This window comes from Aquarana catesbeiana, linkage group LG03 (genome assembly GCF_042186555.1).
Source record: "Aquarana catesbeiana isolate 2022-GZ linkage group LG03, ASM4218655v1, whole genome shotgun sequence".
In the NCBI taxonomy this organism is placed as follows: Eukaryota; Metazoa; Chordata; class Amphibia; order Anura; family Ranidae; genus Aquarana; species Aquarana catesbeiana.
The window spans coordinates 54,075,204-54,098,092 of NC_133326.1; the positions used below are offsets into that span (position 1 = coordinate 54,075,204).

At 45.9% G+C, this 22,889-nt stretch overlaps 1 protein-coding gene across 2 annotated transcripts in view; it reads right to left on the reverse strand.

The window, feature by feature from the left end:
* MAP1A (microtubule associated protein 1A) overlaps window positions 1–22,302 on the reverse strand; it is a 233,399-nt gene extending 211,097 nt beyond the window's left edge. For both annotated transcript variants that reach the window (XM_073618550.1, XM_073618548.1), the window contains exon 1: window positions 22,068–22,302. In XM_073618550.1, the coding sequence (XP_073474651.1) occupies window positions 22,068–22,287 (220 nt within the window). In that variant the 5' untranslated portion in view covers window positions 22,288–22,302. The remainder of the gene's footprint in view (window positions 1–22,067) is intronic.
* Between the last annotated feature and the right edge of the window lie 587 nt (window positions 22,303–22,889).

Sequence of the window (22,889 nt, forward strand, 5' to 3'; positions counted from 1 at the left end):
CTTGTCCTTAGTTTTTTCAACTCAAAAACGGCCCAACGATTATCGATTTTGTGCCCATTAACTGGCCGAAAAAACGAACGGTCTAAATGACTGATTTTCGGCCGATTTTACGTATAGTGTATGGCCAGCATTAGTCCGTAGGTTTCAATATTGAGTTGGCCCGCCCTTTGCAGCTATAACAGTTTCAACTTTTCTAGGAAGGCTGTCCACAAGGTTTAGGATGGTGTCTATGGGAATGTTTGACCATTCTTCCAGAAGTACATTTGTGAGGTCAGGCACTGATGTGGACGAGAAGGCCTGGCTTCTCTGCTCTAATTTATCCCAAAGGTGTTCTATCGGGATGAGGTCAGGACTCTGTGCAGGCCAGTCAAGTTCCTCCACCCCAAACTCACTCATCCATGTCTTTATGGACCTTGCTTTGTACACTGGTATGCAGTCATGTTGGAACATGAAGGGGCCATCCACAAACTGTTCCCACAAAGTTGGGAGCATGAAATTGTCCAAAATGTCTTCGTATGCTGATGCCTTACTGGAACTAAGGGGCCAAGCCCAACCCCTAAAAAACAACCCCACACCATAAGCCCCCTCCACCACATGATTTGGGCCATGCACAAAGCAAGGTCCATAAAGACATAGATGAGTGAGTTTGGGGTGGAGGAACTTGACTGTCCTGATCTAAACCCGACAGAACACCTTTGGGATGAATTAGAGTGGAGACTGCGAGCCAGGCCTTCTCGCCCAACATCAGTGCCTGACCTCAGAAATGTGCTTCTAGAAGAAAGTCAAACATTCCCATAGACACACTCCTAAACCTTGTGGACAGCCTTCCCAGAGGAGTTGAAGCTGTTATAGCTGCAAAGGGTGGGCCAACTCAATATTGAACCCTACTGACTAATGCCCTGTACACACAGTCAGACATTGATCGGACATTCCGACAACAAAATCCACCGGATTTTTTCCAACGGATGTTGGCTCAAACTTGTCTTGCATACACACGGCCACACAAAGTTCTCGGAATTTCCGAACGTCAAGAACGCGGTGACGTACAACACGTACGACGAGCCAAGAAAAATGAAATTCAATAGCCAGTGCTGCTCTTCTGCATGATTCCGAGCATGCGTGGCACTTGGTGCGTCGGATTTGTGTACACACGATCGGAATTTCTGACAACGGATTTTGTTGTCGGAAAATTTTATATCCTGCTCTCAAACTGTGTGTCGGAAATTCCTGTGGAAAATGTGTGATGGAGCCTACACACGGTCGGAATTTCCGACAACAAGGTCCTATCACACATATTCCATCGGAAAATCCGACCGTGTGTACGGGGCATAAGACTGGGATGCCATTAAAGTTCATGTGTGTGTAAAGGTAGGCGTCCCAATACTTTTGATAATATAGTGTAGGTGTTTACAGGTGTATTAGAAGAGGAGCGTTTATATCACAAGCCACTAAAACAATCACAAGCATGTTCAGAAGAAGATCTGAAGAAGGAAAAAAAACGTGACATGTTTAAACACATGACTCTAGGCACGTTTGAACATTAATGAATTAATTAATGAAAGAGGCCAGAATAAATTATTATTTTGGCCAATGGTATCCATTAGCGCTCAAATGATTGACGCACCTAAACACGCCTAAACGTGTGTGCAATACACAGCTTTAGGCGTGTTTTTAAGCACCTTTCTCCTGCCAGGAGTTCTGGCGTCTAGAGGAGAAAAGCATGCACCTTGTGTGTATGAGACCCAAGAGAGAGAAAGAAGAGATTTAAAGCAGATCTTCACTGCATCTGAGCACCACAAACCAAAAACACGATTTTATTCATTTTTTTAATTCTAAGTAAACTCACCTATCCCTCCATGTCTCCATGCTTTATTTTGATAAGACATCACTTTGGAATGCACCCCCCCCCCCTAGCATTTCTGGCTGTGGCCATCTTGAATGCGGGCAAATGATTCATGTAGCATTTACTTCCTGGAATCCATCTGCCCTTATCTCAAGCACGCAAGCTGAGAAAACAAAACCAAGGAAAATTCCCAGCTCAACTTACCGACCAGTCTGCGTTAAAAACAGGGGTTTCGTTTGCACACATTTGCAAATACATGTGTAAGCTGCAGAGTCACTTCACAGCACCCCAATATTATCTGCAGTCCTAATTTATAATGGGCTCTCCTGCCCTCTGCCTATCTATTATAATGCATGTTCCTCTATTATGGAGGTTCTCAAAATTTTAGAGTTAGGACTGCAGATAATATTGGGGTGCCGTGAAGTGGCTCTGCAGCACATGGATGTATTTGCAAATGTGCGCAAACTAAACCTGTTTTTAACGCAGACTGGTTGCAGGCTGGTCGGTAAGTTGAGCTGGAAATTTTCCTAAGTTTTGTTTGACACACGTCACCCTTCCATGTGCTCCTTGCTGCAAAGGCCAGTTATAGGCGGGGGCAGTGGCCATTTGTTTGTTTTAGCTGAGGAAAAAAACCCTCCTCCCCTCCTGAAGACTCCTGGGATGTATGACATCATTTGCCTAGGCAAGAAACCAGGAAGTAATTGAAGAAATGTAAAACAAAAGTTTAAAGTATATATGATATACTTCCCTATCTATTTACTAATACTAGCAGCATGAGGATTAAACATAATCAATGCTGATTGGGAGAGTGAAGTTCCACTTTAAAGAGGATCTTCACCCTAGGAACAAAAAAATTAAAGTCAGCAGCTACAAATACTGTAGCTGCTGACTTTTAACAAAGGGACATTTTCCTGTCCAAGGATTCAGCGCAGTCCTCACCCGGGGCCAGTTCTTCACTAGTCTTACTGTCCTCAGCACTGCCATTTTTGTTGTGGGAAGCTGGCTGTGACTCCTTTGTGAATGGTCCCGCGGCCTGTAGGCAGGGGGGTGAACTTCTGTTTGGGTCATTAGAGTAGAAGTGGGATCAGGTACCTATCAAACCAAGGTACCTGCTGCCCTCCCAAAAAAAACTGAACGTGCCTAAAGTTGTAGAGGAGAGGGAGAGGCTGAAAATGTCCCCTTTTGGGTGAAGTATAATAATTTAATATAAAAGGTACAATAACCGCATAGATTATGCCAACCTTGGTCCTTCCAGAAGTTTCACATCATCAATATTTATAGAGCAACTTGTAATTATAAAATACATTGATGCATTGCAAGCAAAGTACCAAGAAAATATACTAGTTATGAATGATTAAAGGAAACTGTTGTGAACTCACTCTGTGTATGTTCTATAATTAGAGAATACTTTTAATAAGCAAGTGTAAAAAAATCTGAACTCCGCACTAACAACTAAATACACAAATGAAATGCACACACAGTACCTGAGTAGTCTCACCTATCAGAATATTCACATTTCTGTCCTCCTGGGCCCAACTGCAGGCAACTAAGAAATGATACCTTTCAGTGGGATGGGCCAACACTGCAAGGCTTAAAGCAGATTCAAACTCTGCTTGTTTTTTGGCATAATGTGCTAGTATGCTTAGAATATTAGTATATTATGGCAGATTTACCTGCCAAATTATACCCTCCAGCACTGCGCTGTCAGCGATCCCGCTGGTCCTGGCCCCTCCATCTTCTCCCGGTCTTCCCTCCTCCTTCCGTCTGTTCAGCCACTAGAATGACCAGGCTTCATGGGCTTGTTTTGTTCCCCACGCTCCGGTGGTGGACTGTCCGAGCATCATCACGTCCAGTGCAGGGCCAGTTTACTGTTCTTCAGACTTTATGAGGGCCCGGGGGGGGTAAAAAATACCTGATCTTTGGTATTAGGGGGAAAAATAGTTGGTGTCAGCAGAAGGAATAGTGCCCCATTGTTTGTGTCAGTGAAAGGAATAGTACCCCATTGTTGGTGTCAGTGGGAGGCATAGTGCCCCAGTGTTGGTGTAAGTGGGACGCATAGTGCCCCATTATTTGTGTCAGTGGAAGGAATAGTACCTCCATTGTTGGTGTCAGTAGAAGGAATAGTACCCCATTGTTGGTGTCAGTAGAAGGAATAGTACCCCATTGTTGGTGTCAGTAGAAAGAATAGTACCCCATTGTTGGTGTCAGTAGAAGGAATAGTACCCCATTGTTGGTGTCAGTAGAAGGAATAGTACCCCATTGTTGGTGTCAGTAGAAGGAATAGTACCCCATTGTTGGTGTCAGTGGAAGGAATAGTACCTCCATTGTTGGTGTCAGTGGAAGGAATAGTACCCCATTGTTGGTGTTAGTAGAAGGAATAGTACCTCCATTGTTGGTGTCAGTAGAAGGAATAGTACCCCATTGTTGGTGTCAGTAGAAGGAATAGTACCCCATTGTTGGTGTCAGTAGAAGGAATAGTACCCCATTGTTGGTGTCAGTAGAAGGAATAGTACCTCCATTGTTGGTGTCAGTAGAAGGAATAGTACCCCATTGTTGGTGTCAGTAGAAGGAATAGTACCCCATTGTTGGTGTCAGTAGAAGGAATAGTACCCCATTGTTGGTGTCAGTAGAAGGAATAGTACCTCCATTGTTGGTGTCAGTAGAAGGAATAGTACCCCATTGATGGTGTCAGTGGCAGGAATAGTGCCCCATTGTTGGTGTCAGTGGCAGGAATAGTGCCCCATTGTTGGTGTCAGTGGCAGGAATAGTGCCCCATTGTTGGTGTCAGTGGCAGGAATTATGTCTCACGAGCTGGATAAAGACAAGCAAAGGGCAGCAGTTTGGAGACCACTGCTCTAGACCAAAACAAGCAATGAATCCTTGCAGTGCAGGCACAGTCCCACTGTAAGGGATGATTTTTTTAATTGTTCGGTGTTAAACTTTAATTGACTGGATCCTTGTTCTGTTTATCCCTCTGCCAGTCTTAGCTCTGCTGTACAGGGGATTGCACGGGGCTGATACTAAGTCAAATTCAGGTACTTACACTTCTGAAATTAACTTATGTCTTTCATATCTGTCTGGAATCAAGCTTTAGGTGACCAATAACAGCCAATCAGAATCCAGTTTACTGAAATCAGATTAGTGGAAGAACCAATAGAAATGGATTGGTGCAAATTGAGCAATTTTCTTCCCAGAATAAAGATGACAGTCTTTCTAAAACCTTGTAGAGCAAAACAAGATTACTTTTTGGGAGCTCAAAGAATTTCGAATCACAAAATAAATGATTATTTTGGTCAATACTCACACCAAAATCAATAAGAGAACGTATAGAAACATGTAGGGCTCATTCACACAGGAGGCGGGCTCTACCATCCCTCTGAAAAGTGATCTATGGTGGACCACTTTTTCAGAGGCTGGTTGGAACCAGTTTATGGGCATTGAGGAGGCGATAGTGTCACTTCCTGAATAACCTTTTTTTGTTATCCGAAGGGAGACTTGAAATTGAAATATTGCATTACCCCCATGTGCCAAGTGTTTGACATCATGGAGTGTGGCCCCATTGACCGGCCAAGTTAGAGGACATGTCAAATTAAAATTGCCGTGCCATGAAGCATTGCGGCTGCAGCAATGGAGGCCGACCTAAGAGGCCACCATGTCGTACTGTAGGTATAGATCAGGGGTGGGAAACCCCGGCACTGGTGCTGCAAGCGGCACGCGAAGCCTCTTTTGCCGGCACTCAACTCCTCCCCATCAGCAGAGCAGTGCAGGGAAGTGTCAGTGAGACACTAAAGCATTCCAATTTCAGAATTCCCCACACCTGCACTGAGGGGGAGGCACTGCGCCCCCCACATATTGTAAAAGATGGGAAACATTGTTTGGTTCTCCAACTTTGCTGTAGCTGCGATCGTCAGCTTCTGTGATGGGAAAGAGACTGGGTGCAGTGCTGCTGGGGGGGGGAGGTCCCTGTTTCCAGGAGGAGGACTGTCATTGGCCATTGCTAAAGCCAATCACAGTCCTGCTAGCCCCGCCCACCATCTGGAGGAAGATGACTCGAAGATGACAATCTCAGAAAGAAGAGATTTCACTGATTGAGAAAACCCCGATCGGGTGACAGTTTGTGGAATTACACAAACCTTTGTGTCACTTACTACTGAACCCCTCTGCATTCTCTGTCCCTTTTAAGCCACAGCCAGTATTCAGCGCAATGAAAATCACACCCAACTTTTGCTGCGGTGCAGAGTGACGCACTTTTTCTCAGCTGCGGGGGCCCAACCTATGATCCTGTACACAGGCCCACTGCTTTCATAAAATACCCCCGACCTGAGCCCATCATTGTGCATCCATTCCAGATGGAGAAAGGAGGTACAGAGGGACAGAAGAGCATGGGGATACGTTGGTGGAGCAGATGTGCAGGGAGGTACAGTGGTGGGACAGATGAGCAGGGAGGTACAGTGGTGGGCAGATGTGCAGGGGGGGTACAGTGGTGGGACAGATGAGCAGGGGGGGTACAGTGGTGGGACAGATGAGCAGGGGGGGTACAGTGGTGGGCAGATGTGCAGGGAGGTACAGTGGTGGGACAGATGAGCAGGGGGGGTACAGTGGTGGGACAGATGAGCAGGGAGGTACAGTGGTGGGCAGATGTGCAGGGGGGGTACAGTGGTGGGACAGATGAGCAGGGGGGGTACAGTGGTGGGACAGATGTGCAGGGGGGGTACAGTGGTGGGCAGATGTGCAGGGGGGGTACAGTGGTGGGACAGATGAGCAGGGGGGGTACATTGGTGGAGCAGATGTGCGGGGTAGTACATTGGTGGGGCAGATGAGCATGTTCATGTTTTATCCAAATAAAAGACAGACTGATTCCTCCAGAGAAATATGTGTTACAGTGCCTTGAAAAAGTATTCATACCCCTTGAAATTTTCCACATTTTGTCATGTTACAACCAAAAACGTAAATGTATTTTATTGGGATTTTATGTGATAGACCAACACAAAGTGCCACATAATTTTGAAGTGGAAGAAAAATAATACATGGATTTCAATTTTTTTACAAATAAATATGTGAAAAGTGTGGCGTACATTTGTATTCAGCCCCCCTGCGTCAATACTTTGTAGAACCACCTTTCACTGTAATTACAGCTGCAAGTCTTTTTGGGGATGTCTCTACCAGCTTTGTACATCTAGAGAGTGACATTTTTGCCCATTCTCCTTTGCAAAATAGCTCATGCTCTGTCAGATTGGATGGAGAGCGTCTGTGAACAGCAATTTTCAAGTCTTGCCACAGATTCTCAATTGGATTTAGGTCTGGACTTTGACTGGGCCATTCTAACACATGAATATGCTTTGACATAAACCATTCCATTGTAGCTCTGGCTGTATGTTTAGGTTGTTGTCCTGCTGGAAGGTGAACCTCCACCCTAGTCTGAAGCCTTTTGCAGACTCTAACAGGTTTTCTTCTAAGATTCCCCTGTATTTGGCTCCATCCATCTTCCCATCCACTCTGACCAGCTTCCCTGTCCCAGCTGAAGAAAAGCATCCACACAAAAGGGATGCTGCCACCACCATGTTTCACAGTGGGGATGATATGTTCAGGGTGATGTGCAGTGTTAGTTTTCTGCCACACATAGCAGTTTTGCTATATCATCTGACCAAAGCACCTTCTTCCACATGTTTGCTGTGTCCCCCACATAGCTTCTCGCAAACTGCAAACAGGACTTATGGCTTTCTTTCAACAATTGCTTTCTTCTTGACACTCTTCCATAAAGGCCAGATTTGTGGAGTGTATGACTAATAGTTGTCCTGTGGAAAGATTCTCCCACCTGAGCTGTGGATCTCTGCAGCTCCTCCAGAGTTACCATGGGTCTCTTGGGTGCTTCTCTGATTAATGATCTTCTTGCCCGGCCTGTCAGTTTAGGTGGACAGCCAAGTCTTGGTAGGTTTTCAGCTGTGTCATACTCTTTCCATTTTCGGATGATGGATTGAAGAGTGCTCTGTGATGTTCAAAGCTTGGAATATTTTTTTTATAACCTAACCCTGCTTTAAACTTCTCCACAATGTTATCCCTGAACTGTCTGGTGTGTTCCTTGGCCTTCATGATGTTGTTTGTTCACTAAGGTTCTCTAACGAACCTGTGAGGACTTCACAGAACAGCTGTATTTACACTGAGATTAAATTACACACAGTTGGACTCTATTAATTAGGTGACTTCTGAAGGCAATTGGTTCCACTAGATATTAGTTAGGGGTATCAGAGTAAAGGGGGCTGAATAGAAATGTACGCCACACTATTAGATATTTATTTGTAAAAAAAATTGAAAACAATTAATCATTTTCCTTCCACTTCACAATTATGTGCCACTTTGTGTTGGTCTATCACATAAAATACATTTACATTTTTGGTTGTAACATGACTAAATATGGAAAATTTCAAGGGGTATGAATACTTTTTCAAGGCACTGTATAGAATGGGGTGCTGCTAGTTTACAGCCAGTATTACTGACCTTTAGGCCTGGTTTATAATTGCATCAAAAGTGGTTCTTAGAGCTCTCCTACCGCCCACCATCGTACCTGTCTATAGTAATATAATGGTAACCTGGCAGCCCTGTACATAAAGGGGCATTGGCATTGCTTTGTGATGTGCCACAGCAAACATGATACTCCGTCTCATTCAGCAGGCAATACCACCACCGAGTACAACCCATCCAAGTGAATGGGTCCGGACGCCAACCGCAAGGCAAACACCAAAATGTAAAAAAATACGGGCACTCAGGAGTCATCAGTGTTGCCTTGTACCACTCTCTGCAAAGCAATCCACCATGGATTGCTTTCCAAACACTGCTGCAAGTGTAAACCAGCCTTTCACACATGCTTCTGGGAGGCCACAATCTCTTGTCACATGATTCTGTCTGACGGACAGTAAAGAGCCTTAAATGAGTATAGTTGGAAATACTTGGCTTGCATACACACCACATATACTCTGGATCCTGGAACTCCAAAATATTAACTTACTGGCCATAAGAGCCCTTTCACACCGAGCCGCCCCGGGCGTCAGCGGTAAAGTGGCGCTATTTTTTAGCGCCACCTTACCGTCGTTTTAGCAGCGCTATTCAGCAGCCGAAAAGGGGTTAAATCAGAGCGGCGTTTTGTGGGCGGTATCGCAGGGCTGCCCCATTGATTTCAATGGGGAGCAGCGGTGGAGGAGCGTTGAGTTCACCGCTCCTTCACGGCTCCAAAGAAGCTGCTGGCAGGACTTTTTCTGACGCCCTGCCAGCGCACCGCTCCAGTGTGAAAGCCCTCAAGCTTTCACACTGGAGGCAATGGAGCAGCTGTTTTAGGGCGGTTTGCAGGCGCTATTTTTAACGCTATAGCGCCTGCAAAATGCCCTCAGTGTGAAAGGGATCTAAGGCTTAAAGTGACATTTTTGATTTGTAAATTCCTTGAAAATACATACCCCTACCCACCGCCTGCGCTGCCAAACTCAGACGCCTGGTGTCCTCCCTCTGCCAGCTGTGGTTCCTTCCATTGAACCTCATGTCATTACAGAAGACTATAGTGATATAGGAGTCTAAGGAAGGAACCACAGAGTTCAGAGGGGAACCAGGCATCTCACACACCTGGAAGTGTCGGATGCTAAAGATGTTTCAGCCACCATTGCTCCTAAAGGCAGCAGAGATCAGTGGTGCAGGCTGGGGGGATAACAATTTTCTTTGAAAGAAGATTTTAACTGCTTAGCGAGCGCCCCATGTACATTTACTGCGGCAGGGTGGCCGATCTGCGCAGACTCACGTACCTGTATGTCTTTCTGCACTTCCGGGTCTGGGGCGCCCAGGCGCGCCACCGGCAGGCCGCTCCCACTGTAATTGGACTCAGCGGGAGCCAATCAGAGGATGCAATGTCCACCAGGGCCCGCCAATTGTTCGGGACACAGGCAAAACAGCGTTTTGCCTATGTAAACAAGGCAGATGACTGTTCTGTGAGAAGCGAAGGTCATGATCCTGTGTTCCTACCAAGCAGGAACACGGATCTCTGCCTTCCCATAGTACAAGCACCTCCCACACAGTTAGCAAGCACTCCCTAGGAACAAATTTAACCCTTTGATCGCTCCTGATGTTAACTCCTTTCCAGCCAGTGTCATTAGTACAGTGACAGTGCATAGTTTTAGCACTGATCACTGTATTAGTGTCACTGGTCCCCAAAAAGTGTCGTCGTCCTGCTATAAATCACTAGTAAAAAAAAAAAAGAAAATACAAATTCCATAACTCTATCCCATAGTTTGTAGATGCTATAACTTTTGCACAAACCAATCAATATACACTTATTGGGACTTTTTTTTACCAAAAATATGTAGCAGAATGCATATTGGCCTAAATTTATGAAGAAATTCGATTTTTTACATTTTTTTTTTATTGGATATGATTTATAGCAGAAAGTAAGAAATATTGTTTTTTTTCTTTCAAAATTGTCGGTCTTTTTTTGTTTATAGCACAAAAAATAAAAACCGCAGAGCTGATCAAATACCACCAAAAGAAAGCTCTATTTGTAAGAAAAAAAGGACGTCAATATTATTTAGGTACAGCGTCACACGATCGCGCATTTGTAAGTTAAAATAGCACCATATCGCAAAAAATTGCCTGGTTATGAAGGGGGGGTAAACCTTCCGGAGTGAAGTGGTTAACAAAGATTCAGGAATAGGCAATTGTTATGCCCCGTACACACGGTCGGACTTTGTTCGGACATTCCGACAACAAAATCCTAGGATTTTTTCCGACGGATGTTGGCTCAAACTTGTCTTGCATACACACGGTCACACAAAGTTGTCGGAAAATCCGACCGTTCTAAACGCGGTGACATAAAACACGTACGTCGGGACTATAAACGGGGCAGTGGCCAATAGCTTTCATCTCTTTATTTATTCTGAGCATGCGTGGCACTTTGTCCGTCGGATTTGTGTACACACGATCGGAATTTCCGACAACGGATTTTGTTGTCGGAAAATTTTATAGCAAGCTCTCAAACTTTGTGTGTCGGAAAATCCGATGGAAAATGTGTGATGGAGCCCACACACGGTCGGAATTTCCGACAACAAGGTCCTATCACACATTTTCCGTCGGAAAATCCGACCGTGTGTACGGGGCATAAGAGTGACATTTTTTTGTACCATTGCAACCTTACCCCTCCTTCAGGATAGGTATGTGTATTGTTACTTGTATTCTCTGTGCAAGGAGTAAGAATGTCAGTGCTTGTCAGACTGGGGGCCTCTATGGAGGTGGGCCTCTCCCCTGCCTGAGCTGAAGGATAATACTGTAACTGACGCTCTATCAGGGTTGTTGATGGAGGAAGAAACTTTCAGCTAAAAAGGCGTTTCATTTTCATTTATGTAATCCTCTAGGCATTTCAAAGAGGACCGTACATGATTTTCCTCCTGCCCCCCTCTTTTTTTTTTAGGGGGGGTAATATGTACCTTTTCAGGGGTCCTGCCTCCTGGGAAACTGACATCACAAATACCAGGAGGCATCGGGTGAGGGCACATTTATTTTGCATGTTTCGTTTTTGGAGAGGCACCATTGAGTAAGCTGCCCTGTAAAAACATGTCAAAGTAGATCCTGTTTTTTGACTTTGGCGCGTTTTTGCATGTTCGTGCGTTTTGTTGCACAACAAAAAGCTTGCTATGCATGTTTCAGGTTTCACTAAGAATTAGATGATATTAGACTTAGCGTGTTTTTTTTTTTTAAATAGCAAACATGTCATACATACCTGCTTTGTGCAGTAGTTTTGCACAAAGCAGCTCCGATTCTCTTTTTTTTCAAGTCCCCCGTCAGTGCCCCTGGCTCCTCGCCCTGGAGCAGTGCCCCCAGAGAAAGCCGCTTGCCCTGGGGGCACTGCTGTGTGCTTGCTCCTGAGCCGCTGTTCTATGCGTCCATAAGACACATAGTGCCGTGGCTCGGTCTCGCCTCCCCCGCTCTCTCCTCATTGGCTCACTGGCTGTGATTGACAGCAGTGGGAGCCAATGAGCTCCTGCTGCTTACTCAGCCAATGAGGAGGAAGATTCCCCATACAGCCGAGGCAATCATGAACAGCGCTGGATCAGAGGGGGTCAGGTAAGGATTAGGGAGGCTGGGGGGGGGGGGGAGCCCTGCACAAAGAAGGTTTTTTTTACCTTTTTGCATAGAATGCAAGAAGGTAAAAAACCTTCAGCCTTTACAAACACTTTAATGGCATCCAAGTACACATTGTGCGTTTCAATGTGTTTTTGGCACATTTTGAATACGCTCAGGTGTGAATGGGGCCTCAATCTCTGCTGTCCTGCGCACATGCCGCAAAATCTCTGAATATGTTTTTTTAAGGGCAACTCGGTTGTCAGGGTAAGAGGGAAAAAAAATCAACAGGAAGGATTTAAAGTGGCTGTAAAGTCACTAATCACAAATCCTGGCATTCCCTCTGTTACAGGAGGATATACTATGCAGTGTATGTGTTTTTTAAAAATGATTCAGTGAAATACCTTATTTTACAGCACCGCTGTGCAGTCAGGTGACCTCCCAACGCTCTCCTTCCCCGATCCGGGGACTACAGTAGGAGGGGCTGAGATTCCCCTCTGATGTCAGTCGGGAGGAGAGGAGGAGAGCGGCAGGAGGTCACGTGAGCGCACAGCGGTGCTCTGAAATAAGGTATTGCATACTTTTTAAAAAACCGACACTGCACAGTATATCTTCCTTTAATAGAGGGGCTTCCAGGATTTGTGATTCGTGATTTTACAGCCACAGCGGAATAGAGGAGGAGCGGGGAGAAGACTTACACACACAGACTCCCGAGCTGACAGGCAGAAGGGAGGGGGGGAGAGAGGAGAGCTGCGGATGATGAAGGCACATAAACTGACCATGGTAATCATGGATCAGCAGCCATGATTACTGTGGTCAGCACACTAAGGGGGACACAGGAACAGGCTGGATCAACCAGGTAATTTACACCATAGAGAGGGACAAATGACACAGCACAAGCACTATCCTGCTTTAAAAGAACAGGATCTTTTTTTTTTTTTTTTTTTCTTTTATTTTAGGGTTACAACCACTTTAAGCTTTTTAAAAATGGTCTTTTAGTAAGGGTAGTGATTCTAGAACTTTTTTTTCAGTAGCAGCACTCTTTAAAAGTATGCATAATCTCGAGGTCACCCAGTCTAAAATGTAAAAAAACATAAATCAATGCAAGCCTGGGACAATTTATCTGCCTTGATGGATTGAACTTAACATCAGAGTCCTACAATTACATCAGAGTCCCCCTTTACATCACAATCCCCTTCACATCAGAAGTCCCCCCATTATGTCAGAATTCCCCCTTCACATCGGAGGTCCCCCATCATGTCAGAATCACTCCACATCAGAGGTCCTCCTATAAATCAGAGGCCCCCACTACACCAGAGTTGCCTCTTTACATCAAAGCCCCCCTATAAATGAGTCCTCCCATCCACACAGAGTCCCCCAGTCTCCTCTTTACATCAGAACCCCAATTTTTGCCTCCAGCAGAATATCAGAGGGCCAGAGGTGGAGGAGATCTGGAGAAGGTGGACCTTTGTCTTCTCCTGGATGCTGTTGGAGGTACTGCATGGTGCAGCCAAGCTGGACGCCATCAGCAAACCAATAAATGACACCATACGTCCTGGCCGTAGAGCGCCATTGGCCACCATCACCACAGGAATGAATGACGCTGTGCGTCCTAGCCGTAGACCGCCATCACGATTGCAATAATTGTCCCCTGCCATCCTGGCCGTAGAGCATCATTGGTTATTATGGTGCTGGTGGCCGGTCTGCCCACACCATGGCAACTCATGCTGCTGATCCAGGGCAAACTCGGGGGTACCCAGACAGCACCCTGGTTAAGAAACGGTGAGCTAGGCTTTCCATCTACTTCAATCACAATATAGATGATACAAGCAATCTGTGCCAATGATAGCACTGCAATACAGAGAAGCACGAAGCCTCAGTACAAGCAGATGCAGTAAGACGCACTTCAATAGAGAACGTTTTATGGGCTCCCGTTTTGCGCTTTAGCTGGAATCATCATAATCTATCGGTGAGATTATAGACAGACGAGGGAGCAGTACACAGTCTGTACGCTGAGCTGGGATCTGCATTAGAAGTAATGTAAGCCGTGTCGTAGCCAATAATCTCCCCCAGTGCAGGCCGGTGACTCAGCGATTCGAGAAGTACAACAGCAATGCGTCACGTCTCCCTGTAAATCTAATGAGCTCCTAATATTCCATCCCACATTCCCTGCAGAACAGACTCTATATGGGTGGGGCGCAGAGGAGGTCACCTAGACTATCAGACATACAGACAAGACAACGGTAAACATGAGCTGCAAAATAAATGTTTGCTTCACTTCTTACTTTTGGCTTTTTAACTTAGAGCTGGCCATACACCATACAATCTGATTGTACAATTATTTAGTTTTACCAAAACGTTATAATATGGGGACAAACCTAAACAGCCCATTCTATTAGCATTAAATCAGACAGGCCCTTGGCCTATATAGTTCATGGTAGAGCTGCACAATTAATCGTTAAAAAATCGTGATCTCGATTCACCTCCCCTGACGATCTCTCCTGCTGAGTTTGACGATTCTTTCATATAAACAAGTGGAGAGATTATCTGCTCACTCAGCTGTCAAAAGAAAACATCCAGGCATTCTGCCAAGTTTAGAACTTGAAACATTGTATCTAACTTCCTTCTTAGATCAAAGGGATAGAACTTCTCTGTGTAAACAAATAACCTGGGCAATCTGCCAAGCTTTAAACAACGTGTAAATGCAGGAAGTTTAACCACTTAAAGTCTAAATCTTTTTCTGACACTTCTTTCTTAAGTTAAAATCAATATTTTTTGCTAAAAAAAAATTACTTGGAACCCCCAAACATTAGAGAAAATTATATATATATATATATATATATATATATATATATATATATATATATATATATATATATATATATATATATATATATATAATTTATTTATTATAATATTTTATAATATGGAATAAAACGGCAATTGCTGCAATATTTTATGTCGCACTGTATTTGCCCAGCAGTCTTTCAAATGCAATTTTTTGGGAAAAAATACACTTCAATAAATAAAAAAAAAAGAAACAGTAAAGTTAGCGCAATTTTTTTTTGTTTTAATGTGAAAGATGATGTTACGCCGCGAGAATCGTGAGAGAATCGTGATCTATCCTCTAAGCAAAAAAATCGTGATTCTCATTTTAGCCAGAATTGTGCAGCTCTAGTTCATGGTAGATTTAAGACCGTCCATACACTGTGCAATCTGATTGTGCAATCATTCCTTTACATCTGTCATCAACTATGTAGTGCAAGGTCCTGTCTGATTGGATAGTACTTGAATTAAATGTTTAGGTTTAACCTCCTGTTGCATATTTTTGGTAAATCTACAGGTGATTGCGTAGTGATTGTACAAATTGTATAGAGTATGGCCAGCTTAAAGGAGCCTAAAGCTGGACATACGCTATACTATGATTCTACAAACTACTTTAGGCCCCTTTCGCACCAGAGGACCGATTGAGTCCGCCTGTCCATTCTTCAAGCGGACCCAATCGGACCATCTGTTGGTCTCTATGGGTCGTTGGATGTCAGTGGACATGTGTCTGCCTTAACCCGCCGGCGTCCGATCCAATCTTGTCTGCTAAAAACAGAGGGATGGGGGTTGTTCCCCATTCGTCCAGCGGATCGGATGACAATCGGATGGAAATGGACATGTAGTCCGTTTCCATCCAACTGCCCCATAGATGAGATCAGGCTGTGTCCATGTCTGCTCTGCATAGTGGAACAGACACAGACCTGTCATCCACCTTCTCAGCGGAGATCAGTGGAGAGATCCCCCCGCTGAGCAGATCTGCTTGGACGGCATCTGAAAGGAGCCATAGATTTAGTTGTAATATGAGGACCCACCTAAACAATCTAATCTGTATCCAATCCATTGGGTCCTTGCATTACATGTTGGTAGATCTAAAGAAGATTGCATACTGTATGGTATCTTAAGCCTGGCCCCACACTATACTTTAGATGTACCAAAAACTGTGTAATAAGAGGACAATATGAAACAATCTATTCAAATAGTACCAAATTCAAAGGCAGGCCCTTGCTCTTGCTGGTAGCAGGGACAAGGCAAGGGGTGGACAGGAGGGACAGGTGCCCTGGGCACAGCTAGAGCAAGGAGGGCAGAGAACAGACACAGGGCAGTAAAAACCCATTCTACGGCATGTGTTAACAGTGGGGGAGGGGTGCAGTTCCGTATCTTTGCCCTGGACTATATTGTAGGTCACCTAAAGCTCTTCACACATGTTACAACCCATTGTACAACCGCCTTAAATCTACCAATAAGTATGTAATATAAGGGTCTGTCTGATCAGATATATACAGTACAAACTGGCTGTCTCAGCCAATGAGGAGGGGAGTCCAAGGCAGACAAGACACTCCTACAACATCGCTGGATTTAGGTAGGTCTCAGGTAAGTATTATAGGGGCTGAGGGGGCTGCTGCACACAGAAAGCTTTTTATCTTAAAGCAGAGTTCCACCCAAAAGTGGAACTTCCACTTTAAGCACTCCTCGCGCCCTGACATGCCACATTTGGCATGTCATTTTTTTGGGGGGGGGGGGGGGGGGGGGGGAGTGTGTACCCTTTTTTTCGTGGGACTTCCTGTCCCACTTCCTGCTTCCTAGCAAACTCAGGACTGGCCAACAAGAGAGCGCAGCGCGACTTGGCTGTGAAGCTCTAAGCTGCCACGGCCGGGTGCCCATAGTTACCATGACGGCGCCAAGGAGGGTGAGAGGAGCTAGCCTCTGGGCGACATCACTGGACCGTGGGACAGGTAAGTGTCGGTTTATTAAAAGTCAGTAGCTATGATTTTTGTAGCTGCTGACTTTTAATAAACTAAAAAATGGGTGGAACTCCGCTTTAAAGTGATACTAAAGTCTCTTTTTTTTTTAAGTAAACATAACAAATATGTTATACTTACCTGCTCTGTTGCTGGTGGTTTTGCACAAAGCAGCCCAGGTCCTCTTCTTTTCGGGTCCCACTTCAGGTCTCCTGGCTCCTCCCTCCTGTTGAGTGCCCCCATAGCAAGCAGCTTGCTATGGGGGCACCCGAGCTGAGCCGCAGCTCCCTGTGTCCCGGCCCGGCCCCGCCCCACCCTCTCTCTCCTCACTGGCTCACTGACTTTGACAGCACCATGAGCCAATGGGGCATCGCTGCTGTCTCAGCCAATGAGGGAGAGTCCTGGACAGCCGAGTCTCGTGCAATCGCTGGAGAGAAAATAAATAAAGTATTTATTAGGGGGACTGAGGGGGACTGCTGCACACAAAAAGGTTCTTTATCTTAATGTATAGAATGAATTAAGATTAAGATATAAAACCTTCTGTCTTTACAACCACGTTAAGAAGGTCCTCATATTACATAGTGTTGGTAAACCTAAAGTAGACTGTATGAAGATTAATATATTGTATGGTCAGCCTAAGGGCTTGTTCACACATGAGGTTGGGGGTGTGGTAAAATCCTATGATCAAGCCATGCTTTTTACCGACCCCAACCAGTGGTACTGCCCCCTAATCCATGCGACCCCTAATCTACATGCATGGCACCGGACGCATAGATTTCAAAGGTGTGGCTCTAATTGGCTTCAAAAAAGGGTGGGCTCAGGGCGCAGTGAGCCCACCCAGTTGAGTGACAATAGCGAATTAATATTCGCTGTTGTCTCTTCCTGCTTCTCCTCCTGGCCAATCAGGAAGTGGGTCCTGAGACCCGATTGGCCAGGAGTCTTAGGACGGGAGGAAAAGCGAGGCCTGTTCGACCGGGAGGAGAGGCTCTTCCCTCGGCAAGCTAGAGCGTGGAGCAGCATTGGCCTCCTAAGGTAAGGCCACTCATTGTCGCCATCCGTCTCCTGTGGGGGGGTACTGATCGCCGCCATCCATCTCCCATGGGGAGGGGGGGCACTGATCGCCGCTGTCCATTGACCATGGGTGGGAGGGGGGTACTGATCGCTGCCATCCGTCTCCTGTGGGGGGGCACTGATCGCCGCCATCCCTCTCCCGTGGGGGGGTACTGATCGTCGCCATCCGTCTCCTGTGGGGGGGCACTGATCGCTGCCATCCCTCTCCCGTGGGGGGGCACTGATCGCTGCCATTCCTCTCCCGTTTGGGGGCACTGATCGCTGCCATCCCTCTCCTGTGGGGGGCACTGATCGCTGCCATCCCTCTCCCGTGGGGGGCACTGATCGCTGCCATCTGTCTCCCGTGGGGGGCACTGTTCGCTGCCATCTGTCTCCCGTGGGGGGCACTGATCGCTGCCATCCCTCTCCCGTGGGGGGCACTGATCGCTGCCATCCCTCTCCTGTGGGGGGCACTGATCGCTGCCATCCCTCTCCTGTGGGGGGCACTGATCGCTGCCATCCCTCTCCTGTGGGGGGCACTGATCGCTGCCATCCCTCTCCCGTGGGGGGCACTGATCGCTGCCATCCCTCTCCCGTGGGGGGCACTGATCGCTGCCATCCATCTCCCGTGGGGGGGCACTGATCGCTGCCATCCATCTCCCGTGGGGGGGTACTGATCGCTGCCATCCGTCTCCCGTGGGGGGCACTGATCGCCGCCATCCGTCTCCCGTGGGGGGCACTGATCGCTGCCATCTCTCTCCCATGGGGGGGCACTGATTGCTGCCATCCGTCTCCCGTGGGGGGGTACTGATCGCCGCCATCTGTCTCCCGTGGGTGGGGGGGCAGGTTTGTTTGCCCCCCCCCAAAAAATATTGAGCACCAGCCGCCACTGCCCCCAACCACTACCCCTTTTAGCTGCAGAGGTAACAGCCAGGGGTGTAATCAAGTTGTGGCCGAGATACTTTGCTTTACAGCTTGGTAGGGATTATAGTGCCGTTGCTTTCGGTGTGAGTAGCGCCTGCTGAGTGTGACCCCTTCAAATGATGTACACTAGTACACCAATCAAGTGGTTAAAACAGGCAGTATGGAGGCAATATAACGCCACCTCACTGCCTGTCAAAAGCTCTTTAAAGAGCGATCTAAATGTAAAGCCAGTGTGAGTCCTAAGGGTGGCCATACAGACTACAATCCGATCGCACAATCCCTTTACAACCTCATTTAAATTTAACAAAGCTGTGTAATATGGGGCCAAACCTGCAAGGGGGGAGATTTACTAAAACTAGAGAGTGCCTGTACTGTCTAAACCCAATAAAAGTCTATTGTTCTAAAACTAGAGAGTGTAAAATCTGCTGTTCTGCATAGCAACCAATCCGCTTCCAGGATTTATTGTCAAAGGCTAAAGTATAACTAAAGGAAAAACTTTTTTTTTTAGTATTGTATAGAGTGGAGATGGATTAGAACCCCTGTAAGTTTTTATTGCTGTCTGTGCCCCTGTTAAGGAGATGCATCCCCTCTATTTGTCTTGTTTACCATTATCTTTGAAAGTCAAAGAGAAGTTACCCAAATTTTGGGTTGTCCCCAGAAAAGCAATAGAGGGATAATCTTCCAATGGGGACACTAGTTCTGGTGACCTGGGGGTCCCCAAAAAACTCCCTTCATTTGGAGGGATTTCCTGTCACTTCCTGTTTGGCTATGGGACAGGAAGTGAAGGGAAATCTCCGCAATGGGACACAGATGGTGAAAAAATCTGACAGGGGTTATAACCCTCCCCGAGGGCTCATACACAATGCAGCTAAAAAAAAAGCTGCTTTACAAGCATTTGAGTTTTTATTTCAGCTTTAAGAAACTTGTATTTTTTTGCATGTTTTTATTGAGCTTCTTTGAGCTCCGTTAAGCTTCTTTGAGCTTTTTTTGGGCATAAGCGTTTTTTTTGTTCACAAACCCTCCCCTCAGCTCATTTTTCCTAATTTTTTGTGTGTTTTCAAGCTTCTTCGAGCTTTTTCTCACTTTTATGCACATTTTCGCGCATCTTTGTCATCTTTTCTGCTTGAAAACTCCTCTCAAAAGTGTGAGTTTGGTGAGGTTTTTTTCTGCCTGTAAGAACATATGCCTGGAAACTCCTAAAAGTGCCATAGTGTGAATGGACACATTGGATAACATATAGGGTTGTTTTCAAGCATAAAAAATACGAGCTCAGTAAAGCTCAGAAGCCCGAAGGAGTCACTTCTTTGAGAGCCCACTCTACCCAAAAAGAAAAAAAAAAAAGTTTTGCCTATAATTCTACTTTAATTGAACAAGCTGAAGTAAGAAGCTGATTGGCTGTCATGCACAGCTGCACCAGATTTTGCACTCTCCAGTTTTAGTAAATCAACCCCAATGCAATAAATTTCCATCCAATCACAGAGACCTTTACATTATAGTGTTAATGGTAAATGTAAAGGAGATTGTACAATGTATATGGCCAGCTAAGGAGAACTGCAATGCAGGAAAACGTAATGACATGGGCACAGTGCAATGTTCTGACTCTCACTCTAGTGAAGTGTAGAGAGATGAACTCGGTATTTACTAATCAGCTTCATAGGGAAATATATCGTAACTTTCCTCCTACATAGTATGGGGGCCATTCACCAAGGACCAGGATCTGGATTCTCCATTGACAGACATGTGACTGTTGTTTCCACATCCTACTGGGAATAAACATCATTATCCTTGTTAAAGACATATATAGGGGGGGGGGGGTCTATAGGAGTTTTATATGGATTGATATCAGTTCTCTGTATGATATTATTGGGGGGTCTATAGGAGTTTTATATGGGATTGATATCAGTCCTCTGTATATTATTGGGGGGTCTATAGGAGTTTTATATGGGATTGATATCAGTCCTCTGTATATTATTGGGGGGTCTATAGGAGTTTTATATGGGATTGATATCAGTCCTCTGTATATTATTGGGGGGTCTATAGGAGTTTTATATGGATAGATATCAGCTCTCTGTATGATATTACTGGGGGGTCTATAGGAGTTTTATATGGATAGATATCAGTTCTCTGTATGATATTACTGGGGGGTTATAGGAGTTTTATATGGACAGATGTCAGTTCTCTGTATGATATTATTGGGGGGTCTATAGGAGTTTTATAGCAAGTATCAGACTTTGTCGGTGACCCCGATGTGACATGACTGCAGAGCTCTGCATACAATCGGGGGAGTCGGGGTGACACAATGATGAACAATACTGCAGTGTAATATACAGAACACCGTCTCCGATTCTCATCCACACCCAGCAAAGACACCATTCCCCGATCATTACAGGGGAGACATGGGGGGGGGCAGAATGAGGAATGAAGATAGCAGGGAGAGGAGGATGCCGGGGGGTGGGATGTGATTTAAAGCAGATTGTACAATTAGATTGTATAGTGTGTGGCCCCCATAAAGTTTGCTGTGGGTCTATGCGGAGATAATCTCCCTTCTATGGACAGATAACACGTCTGGAAGTTGCTTCACTGAAGGCAATCAGACGTGTTCAGTTTTCAGGGGAATTTTCTCTTAGTTTTGTGTTCAAATTGACTTTGCAAAAAACCACCAATCACGTGCAAGAAAAAAGAAAATAAATCAGTATTTGTTTTCTTGCACATGATTGGATGATAGAAGACAGCAGAGCTTCACCAAGAGAAGGGAAAGTTCCCTGTGAAGCGATCGGCCTGTTAGTCTTCGGTGAATGATCCCCGGACACGTTATCTGCTCGTAGGATCGGCAGCCGATCTCCTGCAGACCCCCCCAGACACATTGTAAGGTGTCCATACATTATACAATCTGATTTATGGGGGATGAAGATACTTCAATAAATCATAGGATTTCCTTTCTGATCGATCTCCAGCAATAGGAATAGTTGATCGATAAATGACAAGCCATCCAATCGATACGACACAACCAGGGAAGCAGATTTTGATCACTAGTTATGATCTTAGGACACGATTTGCAAGTTATGGATCGTATCTCTGTCATCATCATGCAATTTCATAATCTGACCGGTCGCAATTCGATTGTTTTCTTGAACAGAGTATCTCATTACTGCCGATCAATACTTTACGATCAATAATATTCCGCCCCGGCTGATCGGACAGGTAAGTTATGTCTATGGGATTGGATGGAATTCTACAATCACAGCACACATGGTCACTATTAGATGCAGCCTGCCTGGTTGTTGAGGTTTGTCCTCCTATCTAATAGATCGCACAGTGTATGGCTCCAGCCATCGCACCCCCCTCATCCAATCATCCCCAGAGGCCGGGCCGCTCACCGTGCTCCAGGTGATCCCTCACCGCCTGCAGCTGGCTCTCGGTGGCGATGTCCCCGATGACGATGAGCAGGTAATGTCTCTGAGGATCCCACCTGGCGGCCGAGGCTGCAGCAGAGGCCGAGCGCCGCTCTCCGTGGTGCTGAACCTCCAGCGCCGAGCCTGCTGCGCCCGTCTCCATAGCAACGCCGAAGGCCTCCGCACAGCCCGCCTCGGTCTCCATGGAAACGTCCGGGAGGCTGAAAGGGGAAGGGAGGGAGCGCGCTCGGCTTCTTAAAAGAAGGCTTGGGCGCTGCTGATTGGTCGAGACGGCCTCACCAGGACGACGCTGGAAAACGGGGCGTGGCTAAAAGAGAAAGCTTTGCTCTTATTGGCTGATGAGGGAAAGCTTAGCAATCCTTCATGGGAGGGAAGTTGCCAGAGTTAACCTCTGAGGTGCCGAGGGCAGGAATTTTTTTTGCAGTGTAATTTCTGCAGTCATGGTGTTTCCTCAGAGGATTTACTTCAATACTAAATTGTGGTTTTCTGATGTCATGAAAGTCACAAAATAGTCACATGAATCAAAACACTGAATACAGGTTAGAGTTAATATCATTGGAGGGTGTGCCTGGGCACACCCTAATCACTACCTGCAAGGCTGATCCACCTACTGCCCGGACTTCCCCCTGTGTTGCCCCCACAGCAGTGCTACTGGCTTCTCTCCTCTCCCCCTAGCTGCTGCAGGGAAGGGACTATTCAATAATCATACCTCCCAACTTTCTGAGATAGGAATGTGGGACACCTACCAGAAAAAGTATGCAGGCATAGGACACACCCCTTGCCACG